The sequence below is a fragment of the Felis catus genome, chromosome F2, assembly GCF_018350175.1.
Source record: "Felis catus isolate Fca126 chromosome F2, F.catus_Fca126_mat1.0, whole genome shotgun sequence".
Lineage (NCBI taxonomy): Eukaryota > Metazoa > Chordata > Mammalia > Carnivora > Felidae > Felis > Felis catus.
This window is the reverse complement of record NC_058385.1, coordinates 5,517,228-5,530,322: the sequence shown is the minus strand read 5'-3', so window position 1 is coordinate 5,530,322 and position 13,095 is coordinate 5,517,228. Positions and strand designations below refer to the sequence as shown.

Below are 13,095 nucleotides of genomic sequence, written 5' to 3'. Positions count from 1 at the left end.
GATTTATTTGTGATGCAAAATGCTGTTTCTGTTTTGTAGATATGAATGTATTATTATGTAGCATGTATGTGATATTAATTACAGTCAGATCTGGAGGAACATTGCTTTTAAGGTCTGTAGAGTTGAATCCATTGTTAAAATTTAAATATGAAGAATTGTCCATTTGTTTTTTTAAAAACCAGAGGGTTTTTTTTCCCCCTGAAATAGAAAGTTATAAAATAACCATGTTGTTCATTTCTTTACACAGGGAAGTCCTTTTTAAGAAATCGTCTGTTTAAGGGATTGGACTCCTGGCCCCCGTCCTTTTGTGTATGTATTTTCTTTTTTCTTTTTCTTTTTAATTTATTTTTTAATGTTTGTTTATTTTTGAGAGAGAGAGTGAGCTCGAGTGTGAGCGGGGATGAGGCAGAGAGAGAGGGAGACACAGAATCCCAAGCAGGCTCCAGGCTCCGAGCTGTCAGCACAGAGCCCGACGCGGGGCTCAAACTCACGAACCGTGAGGTCATGACCTGAGCTGAAGTCGGACGCTTAACTGACAGAGCCACCCAGGCACCCCTGTGTGTATATTTTCTAACCGTGACTATATTTTGTATGTGTTCAAACCTTTATTTCAGAAGGTGGGAGATTTTCAGAAACACGTAGAATTTTTTTTTATCAACGTAAAAACAGTTTTGGTTTTAAAAGCCAGTTGTCATTTAACTCTAAGATACATTCATAGTTTTCAGTCAAGGGTTTTCATAACACAGGAGGATAAGCCATACTATACTGTTAGGCTGCTGATTGGTAGGAACAGACTTGCTTGTTATTTTGCCCGTGTCCTTCCCCCTCCTCTTTCTCTCTCCCCTCCTCTTTCTCCCCTTCCCGGCCCCTTCTCGTCCTTCTGTCCTCTCCCCTTTTCATTCTCTTCACCACCACTGCTACCACCACCACCTCCATCCTGTTTTATTCATTTGTTTACAGATCAGAAGAGGGTAGCTAGCTCTTGAGGTGGTCTTCATTGAACCCATGAGAAATACATTTGTGTTGTGAAACCAGGATTACCGGGGATCGATCATTTTATTTCATGAAAAAAATGATTCCGCAGGTCAAAGAAGTTCGGGAAGTGCTGTCGGTTTTTTTGTTGGTCTTCAGATACACTGCTTAGCTGTTAACCGTGTTTGCATACTGCAGGATTTCTTAGGGCTTTAACTATGTAATTTTGAATATCTAAGAGTAAGGATGTAATGGGGTTCCCCACACTCTTTAATGAAGAACATCTTGACATTTCTAAATCTGGTTAGGTAATGAATCCAACAGTTGGAGTTACTTTAACAGTTGTATTTCTCGGGGGAGCCTGGGGGGCCCGGTCGGCTAAGCATCGGACTCTCGGTTCCATTCAGGTTGTGATCTCACCGTTCCGTGAGTTCCAGCCCCACACCTGGCTCCACACTGGCAGTACGGAGCCTCTTGGGATTCTCTGTCTCCTTCTCTCTCTCTGCCCCTCCCCCACACACGCTGCCTGCCTCTCTCTCTCCTCTCTCTCTCTCTCACTCACTCAATTTCTTGCCAATATCATAAAGAAATGATGTTATAAATCTAATTTGTTTTTAAAGAAGCTGAAATCGGCTAAGAGTTTTTATTTGAAAATGTAATGGAAAAAAGATCCAGTGAAAGGCAAGCAAGGCAGTGTTACGTAGGAGAAAACTTTTCACAGCACAGCAACAAGGCGTGCTAGTAAGTGATAGGCATAGAAGTGGGGCCAGGGCTAGAGAGATCTTCATGGTGAGGCTGTAAGTCAAAGAAAACTTCGGGAACAGCCTATGTGCTAGTGACGCAGATGTGTTCCTTTAATGTTGACAGGCTGCTACCCCGTTTTTAAAAAGCTGACGACAGAAAGGAACTGTCCCGACAGTTAATCACCAACAGCTTATGGTTCCCAGTTATTTGAGACTCAGAAAATAGTATACCGTGTTGTCATTGAATAGTCCCTTGTTTTTATTTTGTTTTACTCTATTCCTTAAATGTTAGTAGGGGCTTTGTAGCACGTTTGCTTCTTCGTTATATTGGAATTAATGACAGTAAAAAAGCATTCGTGAATTTGTCCTCTTATGTCTTTTGGTCATTTTTGAGTTGATTTGTTTTGTTCTGTGTAGACACAGAAGCCTCGAAAGTTTGACTGTGAACTTCCAGATATTTCATTAAAAGATCTACAGTTTCTGCAATCATTTTGTCCTTCAGAAGTTCAGCCATTCCTCAGGTAAATGTCATTAGTGTTTTTGACTTGGGTTATCCCCTTACAACGTTTTCCTTATTTTGGAGCTGTGGAAAGTAGCACCAGTAGTCTTAGGAGATGCCCGAATACAGAAATGCGTTATGATAGACTGGCTTTCCTGTGCTGCTTACGGAAATTTCTAGGGAATATGCAAATGATCAGAAAATGAAGATAAAGTAGAAGGAAATTAATGCCTTACATGCAATTAATTTTTTTTCTAGTAATTACTCTGACTTTTTGTATACTGTGGGGGATTTCTAATTCATCACTGTAATGATTATGCCTCAGGCCCCTGCAGCTGTTGCTGGGATTGATTTGAAGAGGGTGTTGATACTGTAGTTATTTTGGACATAGTTCGACGTATTTGCGTGTAGGTGTCCACCTTGTCATTGCAGAATCAGAACTCTAATTGAATTGCATTCTGTTTCAGGGTTCCCTTACTTTGTGATTTTGAACCTCTACACCAGCATGTACTTGCTCTACACAATTTGGTAAAAGCAGCACAAAGTTTGGATGAAATGTCGCAGACCATTACAGATCTACTGAGTGAACAAAAGGCAAATTAAGTTCTTACAAGTGGCTTGCTTCACTGGTATTACGTGTTTTTGTTGCTGTAGCTCTGTAAAGCCTGTCCCTCTCTCTTCCAGGCATCCATGAGTCAGGTATCCCCACAGTCGGCTTCCTCACCAAGGATAGAAAGTACAGCAGGAATTGCAACTACTACCTCACCGAGAACTCCTCCTCCGCTCGCCGTTCAGGATCCCTTGTGTCCTGCGGTGTGTCCCTTAGAAGAATTATCTCCAGATAGCATCGATGCACATACCTTTGATTTTGAAACTATCCCTCATCCAAACATAGAACAGACTATTCATCAAGTTTCATTGGACTTAGATTCGTTAGCAGAAAGTCCTGAATCGGATTTTATGTCTGCTGTGAATGAGTTTGTAATAGAAGAAAATTTGTCATCTCCTAATCCTATAAGTGATCCACAGAGTCCAGAAATGATGGTGGAATCGCTTTATTCATCAGTCATCAATGCAATAGACAGTAGACGGATGCAGGATACAAACGTATGTGGGAAAGAGGATTTAGGAGATCATGCTTCTCTAAATGTCCAATTGGAAAAGTGCCGACTTGTTGCCCAAGACTCACATTTCAGTATACAGACCATCAAGAAAGACCTTTGCCACTTCAGAACATTTGTCCAGAAAGGACAGTGTGACTTCTCAAATTCTTTAAAATGTACAGCATTAGAAATAAGAAACGTTATTGAAAAGGTAAGATATTCTCTGGAAATGACACTAAATGAAAAACATCAAAAAGAACTGCAGTCTTTAAAAAGTGAGTATGAAGACAGACTTGCTGCACTCAGAAAGGAGAGTGAGGAAAACGAAAACAAAATTAAAAAGCTGAAAGGAGACTTGGCGTGCCTCGAGGAAGTTTTACAAAACAAAGATAACGAATTTGCTCTGGTTAAACATGAAAAAGAAGCCGTCATCTGCCTGCAAAATGAGAAGGATCAGAAGTTGCTGGAGATGGAAAGTCTCATGCGCACTCAGAGCTGCGAAATCGACGAGCTGAAACACTCGCGGGAGACCGTTCTGGAAGACCTGCAGAAGCTCCACGTGGAAAACGATGAGAAGATTCAGTTGTTGCGGACGGAGCTCCAGGGCTTAGAGCAGCGTCACCTCAAGGAGCTCGAGGACGCTCTGCACGCCAGGCACATGCAGGAGGTCGAGAAGGCTAAGACCGACCACGGGGCGTCTTTGGAGAAATTGAAGAAGGAGAATCAGCACAGAATCGACCAGATCCAGGAGTCTCATGCCGCCGCTATCCAGGAGAAAGAACAACAGCTCCAGGAATTAAAACTCAAAGTTTCCGATCTGTCGGACGTGAGATGTAAGTTAGAGGTTGAACTTGCATTGAAGGAAGCAGAAACCGACGAAATAAAAATTTTGCTGGAAGAAAGCAGAGCCCAGCAGAAGGAGACCTTAAAATCTCTCCTTGAACAAGAGACGGAAAATTTGAGAACAGAGATAAGTAAACTCAACCAAAAGATTCAGGATAATAACGAAAGCTACCAGGTGGGCTTGGCAGAACTAAGAACTTTAATGACCATTGAAAAAGATCAGTGCATTTCAGAGTTAATTAGTAGACACGAAGAAGAATCTGACCTGCTGAAAGCTGAATTAAACCAAGTAACATCCTTGCACCACCAAGCATTTGAAGTGGAAAAAAACCTGAAAGAAGAAATAGCTGAACTGCAGAGTAAACTGGATGCGGAATTGAGTGCTCTTGAAAAGCAAAAAGAGGAAAAACTCACCCTGCAGGAAGAGAAGTATGAAGCTATTATCCAGAAACTTGAGAAGGACAAAGAGAAATTTGTCATGAGCCAGGAACAAGACAGAGAACGGTTAATTCAGAAGCTTAATTGTGAAAAAGAAGAAGCTATTCAGACTGCCCTAAAGGAGTTTAAATTGGAGAGAGAAGCTGTTGAGAAAGAGTTATTAGAAAAAGTTAAACATCTTGAGAATCAAATAGCAAAAAGGTAAGAATTACTTTAGGCTGTAATTATAGAATGAAAATATTGGCGAGTCAAATTTTAATTGTGTGTGTAATCACAGTACCTTGATTTACTTACGTATCTTAGGTAAATAAAGTAACAGGTATTTTTATAAAATAAAAACTTTTGTAGTCAGTGTTTCTTAGAAACATTTAAAAAATAACACTACCTAAGTCCATGAGTGGCTTTTTAAAATGGATTAGTATCTTGATGAGGCCCCTGGGTGGATCAGTCGGTTAAGCATCCGACTCTTGATTTCGGCTCAAGTCCTGATCTTAGGATTTGTAGGGCTCCTTGCTCACAGTGTGGAGCCTGCTTGGGATTCTCGCTCGCTCACTTGCTCACTCTCTCACTCTCTGTGCCCCTCCCCCTTGAGCACATGTGTGTGTCTGCACTCTCTCAAATTAAATAAACTTAAAAACAATAGAAAAAAATAATAAAAATAAAATGGATTAGCACTCGGACTTCCAGAGGATGATTTTTTTTTTTCAAATTTCAAGTGTTTTCAAGGACGACTTCCTTTTTGATTCATTAAATTCCCTTTGGTTTATGTGAAGTCTTTTTTTCTAATTTCTTCCAGTTGAAAATTACTGTTTTCTCTTCTTTTTAAATTGTGAATGTGTGGGGCACCTGGGTGGCTCAGTCGGTTAAGCATCCCAACTCTTGATTTCGGCTCAGGTTGTGATCTCATGGTTTGTGGGATCGAGCCCTGCATCAGGCTCTGCACTGGCAGTGCGGAACCTGCCTGGGATTCTCTCACCTCTCTCTTTGCCCCTTCCCCTGCTCGCTCGTGCTCTCTTGCTCTCTCTCAAAATAAATAAATAAATAAAAGTAAATAAACCATTTTAAGAAGTTGCGTATGTATGAAAGATAACACCTTCCTCTGAGCAGCGCTTAGTAAAGGCTAAATTCTAAATTGGGGCTAGTTTCATTGTTATTTTCTTGATATTAAAGTTCATACTAAAGTTCAGTTATTCCCTCTGCGGTTCAAAAGATAATGTTTTTAAATTCCAGGTTTTATACAGTGGGGGTTGTTTTTTGGGGGCTTTGGGTTTTTTGCATTTTTAATATTGTTCCTGTCTGATGTTACCGCCTTTTGACCAGAGAAAGTAGTCTTCAGTTATTTCTGCTCTTTAAATTCCACTGAGGGGTTTTATGGCCTAATGAAGAATTTCTGGAGCATTATCCACGAGCTCTATCACTAATTCTTCCAAGTGAATATATTTATAGGTTTGTATGCCTGATATGTTTTAACCTGTTTCTCACCTAATCACTTTTACAGTCTTCTTGTGATTGACTTTCTGCTGTGTAATATGCATATATTGACCTACAGTTCAACGTCCCCTTCTGTTTTGAAAACAGAAACTCTTTACGTATTCTGGGGGGATTGGAGGGTTTAATCCAGGAATCAGGGCCTGCACGAACATTTACGGGGCTAGAGGAGCTAAGGTCAAGGGAATGGCTTCTAAAAACAAGGAAAGCTCTGGTGAAAGAAAACAGATGCTGAAATGCCCACCAAAGCTGATAGCTCTTCACGGCTCACTGGAAAGCTGCCGTGGCGACCCAGAATCTCTTCCAAGCTCCAGTGATGCAGCTCAGTCTGTAGCGCAAAATGGGCCGCTCTCACTCACTTGCCAGGAAGCTCCTGTGGAATTTCATCTTGGGTACACCCACCTCTGGAGAGTAAGCCTGGACTGCCTTTCTCCTTTGCAGATCTTGTGCGTGTGCACTCTCTCTCAAAATAAACAAACTTCTTTAAAAAATAGGAAAAAATAATAATAAAATGGATTAGCATCTTGGATTTCCAGAGAAGGATTGTTTTGCAAATTTCAAGTGTTTTCAAGGACGTCTTCCTTTTTTAATTCATGGATTTCCTTCTTTTGGTTTATTTGAAGTTTTTTTCCTAACTTCTTTTCATTGGCAAACTTGCAGTTAGAAGGGATTCTCGGAAATATAGCCTCTCTGCAGTACAGTGCGGATGAGATTCTAGAAGAGGAGGGAGAGCAGTGGCAGAATGATGACAGTCCAGCACTGTATACGCCTCATTTCCCACTCAGGGGAGCCTTCCTGTCTCTACCATATTGATTCCAAATAAAGACACTTAAAATGTCAGGTTTCTGTTGGACATGATTCAGCTTATGTCCCTCACATCACCTCCGATAGCCTCACCCTCTTCAACACGTGAGACTCATTCTGTCATTTTAGCCGTCCTGGAGCTCTTCATGGTTCTCTCTGCACAGACCCAATCTCTCTTTGATATTCTGTAGGTTAAATACTGAAGTACAGGGTTAACTACAATTGTCACAACATTTATTACATAGTAAAATAATGAGAGAAGGGGAATAAAGATGAAAAAAATTGATCCAATATGTAGAGGTTTAATTATGCTAGTCTTTATTTCTCTAATTAGTCTTGCATCTCTAGTAGGTATTTGCAGCTTCCTTCTGTTCCGCACTCCATTTTCTACCTTAGACGTTACCTCCGCTGATTTCACTTCTTGGCCCGAAGAGACTGCCGTTAATGGTTCCTCCTGTAACGCGGTTCATGTAGGTGCTCACTTGTGTCTCAATGGACACAGCAGTGCCAAGAGACACCCTAGGAAAGCTTCTGACTTTCAGGCATCTTCCTCTGCCCTTACAGTGTAGGAGCAGCTGTTTCCCGTTGATAAGTTCAGTCGTATCGATACATAATGCAGCTTCTTCCTTTGTGTGTTGATGCCGTGCTGCCATGAGCCCTAGGTGTCCATGTGGTGGTTTAAGCTTCCAGTTCACTGGGGCCCTGGTTCTGTCTCTTGGCAAAGGAATTCTTTTTCAGGGAACTAAACTGGCATGGTCCAGAGTTGTAGGGAAGGGAAGCAAAATTTTTGCTCTTGGCTCATTGAAATACTAGTTATTCTAGTTTTCATCCCTGGTTGTCCAGCCTGTGTGTTCTAACTATGGGAGGATTCGTTTCACAAAGTAGTCTGTGGTTCAGGGCACGCACTGCATCCTTCAGCCTGGCCATTGAGAATGCCGCCCATCTGGTATCCTAACTGAGCTTTCAGTGCAGTGATCCACAGTTGTATCAACCCAGCTGTTTTAAGGGTTGGCCTATGTGGTAAGATAAGTGACTTCCATGGGCTACAGGCCATGGCTACATATGTTTCGCTGTAAAATGAAATTCCTTGTTCAGAAGCAATTCTAGTAGAATATCATGGCAGTGAATAAGTCCTTTTGTCTGTTCCGGAATGGTGGGTATGTTCAGAAATACTGCGGGCATGGAAGGTAATTCCATTTGGAGAGTAATAAACTGTCCTCGTGAAGACAGATTACTATCCTTTTTCTGACGGAAACAGTCCCGTGTGATCAGCCCGCCACCAGGTAGCTGGCTGGTCTCCCAAATGAGCCCTGCTTACTAGATGCCCAGCTAAGTGCGTCTGCTTACTAAGCGCTGCTGCTTACTAGACGCACAGAAATCCATGTTACTGAGCCCATATGTAACCTCACTTCCTGCCTCTGTGGATAGTTGTCCGTGAACCTTTTGAATAGGACTGATTGATAACTCACAGAATGCTCACCTTGCCCATCTGAGAATTAAGAGGTTCCTCACAGCGGGACATAATATACTCAGAACCTAATCTCCTCGTACTTACATACCCTGCACATTCAAGAGTGTGATCCATATTTCTTTTCCAGAAATCTTCCCACCAGCTTTCAGTCTAGTTTCTCCCGAGTCCCTCACTATCCAGCCGAGCCTTTAACCAGTCTCCACGAAGCAGCGTAAATCTGTACCCCTGACCATTTCTCCTCCCGACTGACTTCGGGTACACTGTTTGACGTGTTGCCGCCGGGAACTTTCCCTTCTCTACTCTTCTTCGGAGCCACTCCTCAGTGGGGCTCTGTACCTCAACTGGACCTTTGAATCGTGGCAGCGCATTTTGCAGAACCCTGATGAAACCAGGCCTGCCAGTTTTTTTCGCTCCTGGTGAATGTCAGAGCGGTGAGGGGGAGAGAGGCAGTGTAGTGGGAGAAGGCACCTTGGGAACCTGAGCCTCTTACTTGCGCACGCCACACCTGTCTTCTGAAAGAAGACTGCGGTGTATACCCAGCCTGTGTTTTCAAGTATTCGCTTCACGACGGTCAGCTCAGGTCACCCGGTAGCTTGGGGGACCGTGGCCAGTCTGTCAACCTGTACAGCCCCAGTAGCAAGCCGCAGTCACTTTACAACAGGGAGCCGGTCGTGCGCTTCACAGTTCTAAGGGTCTCAGCTGTGATTTGTCCTATCGGCCTCGCCAAAAGCTCTATGCGGTGTTCATCTCTGCTGCCGACACTTGAGGCGTCTTCTGGCCAGTGTGGCCCGAGGGGCCGAGCGACTTGCCCGTCGCTCTGGGCCTTCTACCGACCAGGGAGCCTCACAGGTTCTCCCGTAAACGAGTCGGAGCGGCATACCCAGGTGCACCGTAGCGTCTTGCCTGCAGGATTCCGAGATGCTCACCTGGCAGCAGCTTGGCCCTTCACCTCAGAGGGGGTAGCTCACGTGATCAGACCACTTTCACCTGTTGCTCTATCGCTCATCTTCTGGCACACGTGTGCCTTGCCCTGGTCGCTCAGGGGCTTGCCGCTTTTGCCTGCGTGGCCCAAGGAGCGTAAATGCCACAACTGTATCGGATTGGTGTGATCTGTTTCTTTTCTTCTTTTTCCCCACCTCTCAGATTAGTGTGATATCTTGAGGAATCGCCAGAAGACCAGTATCCCTGCCAGCGTGGTTTTAACAGAGGACTAGAGAATTGGTATAATCCAGACACGATAAGACATTGGAAGCGTATTGCTGTTGCTGTAGGTGAAATCTGACGGACTCTTGTGGTCTATACTAGGGATTGACAGACTGGCCTGTGGGAATCCAGCTTCCACTTGTTTTTGTAAACGCAGCTGTATCGGAATACACAGATACCGGTTCCTTGACCTGTTTGTTGCCTGTGGTTGCTTTTGGCGTAGTTGAGTAGGTGTGACGGGTCATCCGGCGAAAATGTTCACCCGTCCCTTTAAAGGAGTTTGTCAGCCCCGGTGTCTACTTAGAGCTACGAAGAGGGAAGAAATCACTAAGTCAGTAGCTCCGTGTCAGGTAGTGGTAGCCTTGCTGATTTGCCACAGCAGAGAGGGCACGTGTGGAATAACTTTTCTTGGAGCCGCTGCCTGATCGAATTGACGAGAATCCATTGTTTTTGTGTGTTTTCTACAGGACACGTACTTAAGTTGAATAAGAATGTGGTAGAAATCTCCCTTATATCATGTGAAGCGAGAGGCGGTTTTAGGGATTTGACTTGGCTTTTCACCATGATACGTCTCCATTCCGTAAATATGGGAACCAACAGGGTATCTCCAACAGTTGCTTTTGTGTCTGTTCCACTATAAATTGTGGATATAAGGGACCCAGTGGGTCCAAGCTCCGTGTATCACCTGGCTGTCCGGAATCTTCTGGTGGACCGCAGTGACATTCGAGCCCCTTCAGAGCCAGCATTCATTAGTCCCTCCAGAGTTGGTTAATTACTTACCCAGAGTACACAGTCAGCCTGACAAGTGGGCACAGATCCCTATGCTAAAGACTATAAAAGAGACCATATTATCACACTTTGGCATTGTAGTTGGTGACTGACTCAGGTCTTGGGATTGGGTGAGGGGTAGTGCTTCTCTGTATTTTAATTAGCTCTCTGAGCAGCAGATACTGAGTTGTAAAAAAAACAAAACCAAACAAAACAGGCTTTTGAAGTTTTAATCCTTGATCATCCCATTCTGTCTTAGCCCTGCGGACAGCCAGCACCAGAGTGTTTCTGGGTCAGACCTTCTAATTGCCGCTCCAGCACTGCTGTCTATAACAGCCCCACATCGTGTGTCTGGTTAAGTGCCGCTGATCGGCCTCCACCCCTCCAGAGTCTTGTCATTCCCGTTAAGGTCATTGATTTTCAGCGATTTCGCCTCACTCTGCTCTCCCTGTCCTGCGGAGTACCACCACGGAGCCTTTTGAAGTCGAATTTCCCAAAGCTTTGGCGAAGGGTATATTCTCTGGACCCTCCCAGGGTACAAATAATAAATCTCTTCCATGGTGCCTGTCACCATCATTCTTTGGGTGTCCTCAAGACGAAATTTGTTCTTTAAAAACCATTTTCTAAGACGAAAATTAGTGAGAAGAGGGCCATTGTGTTTATACATTTGTAGATCTCCTTAATGTTTGGCTTAATGGAGTCTCCTGTTTCTGCGTCCAATCTGTTGCGGTGTCTTTTGATTAATGGGTGATAAAAATTCAGCCTTTCACTTACGTGTAACTGGAGAAGAGGTATATTTCAAGAGCTTGTTCAGATGCTTGTGAATATTTCTTTGATACTAAATAAAAATCCAACAAATGATGATTTCTTAAACATTGGTTTCAGTATGGAATATTAAACTGTCAAGTGGATTTTTTTCCTACTGTTACTTGCTAATGTCTGTTGAACGATCTGTCTTGCACTTGGAGTGGATGTTTCACTCATGCATGATTTTGTAGCACAACGAATTGGTCATTTGAAAACCACTGGTTCCCGGAGTTAAACGGATCTTGTAAATACTGACATATTTTATTGACAGAAAAATCAGGTGTTAATATACCTACCAATTTTATGAAAAAGATCTTAGGTGCTAGGAAGCTCTCAAACTTATAGTGGCAGATACAAGTTTTCTAAGGTTTGGGGCACGGGGGGGGGGTGTTGTTAGTTTTACATTTTCTCTATGCCCAACATGGGGCTTGAACTCATGACCCCAAGATTAAGAGTTAACATCTGACGGAGGCAGCCAAGTGCCCCAAATTTTCTAAAATTTTAATTTATTCTTAAAGAGTGACGTTTTACCACTGGTAAATTCTGTCAGGTGTTCATTGAAGTAACACACTCATGTGGGTCATTTTTGAAAAAAAAAATGTCTGTTGGAAAACTCAAATTTAAATAACAAAGACTCATTTTTCAAACAGAAATCGTAGAGGATGAGAAAAGCAGCCAAATTCACACAGCCAGAACAGTCACACAAGAACTGTTCCGTGAGACAGACACGCTTCTGGAAGCAGCAGAAGGGCTTTATATGTTCTCATTGTGTCACACCTGACACTAAAAAGTGCATACTCAGTGGTCAGATTTCGATAGTGACAATTTTTACCACATTATGGATGTTCCAAAATCAACCTGCCTTTTTCTTTATCGCTTCGACTGCCTTGATGGAAAGGAAACAGTGACTAAAAGTACAGTTTGGCACTGTTGTCTTTAATTTATGCTAAGGGGTCAGCGATCTTATCATCTACAGATGACAGCAAAGTATAAGAGACATGTCATTTTAGTATTATTGTGAAAATAGCTGTGCTCTTACTGATCCCTCGAAAGTGTTCTGGTCACCTCAGGGTTCCAGGGATCACACTTTGAGAATCGTTGATAAAGGGACTGGTTGGCACCATTGTAACCCTTCGATAAGGTTTCTGTCCATGCTGCTCACCTGGCAAGAGGCAAGTGAGACCATATAAATGACTGGGTGTGGCTGCGTTGCAGTAAAACTTGAGTTACACCAACAGGCAAAAGCCGCATCTGGCCCACCCGCCTTTGTGTGCCTGCCTGTAGTCTAGAATATCTCCTCTCCACATCGCGTTCTCTTGTAGTGTTGGCCATTAGGTCCAGGTGTCAGGCAGGCAGTGAAGTAAACTGTTAACATTGAATGTAGAGTCTCTGACTATTGTAGCCGTACAGTTATTGTGGCCTCAGTTATCCCTATGTTTGCCTTTCCCCTTGAGGCTCCTATCGGATGTATTCCCATACATGTTCCCTATGTTGCTACCAAAATAAATGGAAACTTTGCAGTTGGACTTCCTCCTTGGTTAGATTTTCAACTCGCCTGGGATCTGGAGATTTGAAAGTAGAGATGGGTCTAGAAGTAATTAAATAGTAGGGGAGCCGGTTGAGAGGGGTCAGCCTGTTGAGATGGGACCCTGGGGCAAGGGGACACTAATCTTTAGATGAGGGAACAGAGGCTGCTGCTGCTGCTGGCCAAGACGCCTGGGTGGGATTCGGTGGGGACAGCTATGGCGTCTCTAAAACCTCTAGCCACCTGAGCCAGACAGCTATAGGTGTCAGCTGTTAGGCCCTGGAATGCCCTATTCTCCCAGAGTTCGTGTCCCGCTGGCAGTGAGGTCACGACTGCCTGCAGATCAGAGCATCAATTTCAGATTCCTGTCTTTATGCTCTTTTCCCCCAAGGATCATATTTGTGTCTGTTAGGATTGAGTCTAGAAAACAG

General features: G+C 43.4%; 1 protein-coding gene across 6 annotated transcripts in view; it reads left to right on the top strand.

The window, feature by feature from the left end:
- Positions 1-13,095, top strand: part of RB1CC1 (RB1 inducible coiled-coil 1) — a 92,729-nt gene that overhangs the window by 50,468 nt on the left and 29,166 nt on the right. For 4 of the 6 annotated variants that reach the window (XM_023248505.2, XM_023248504.2, XM_045050083.1 and 1 more), the window contains exons 12-15: positions 248-309; positions 2,133-2,236; positions 2,682-2,808; positions 2,899-4,799. In XM_023248505.2, coding sequence (XP_023104273.1) covers positions 248-309; positions 2,133-2,236; positions 2,682-2,808; positions 2,899-4,799 — 2,194 coding nt within the window. Of the gene's footprint in view, positions 1-247; positions 310-2,132; positions 2,237-2,681; positions 2,809-2,898; positions 4,800-10,591; positions 12,666-13,095 lie in introns of those variants that run through there. The other 2 variants (XM_023248506.2, XM_045050085.1) reach the window with 2 other exon arrangements.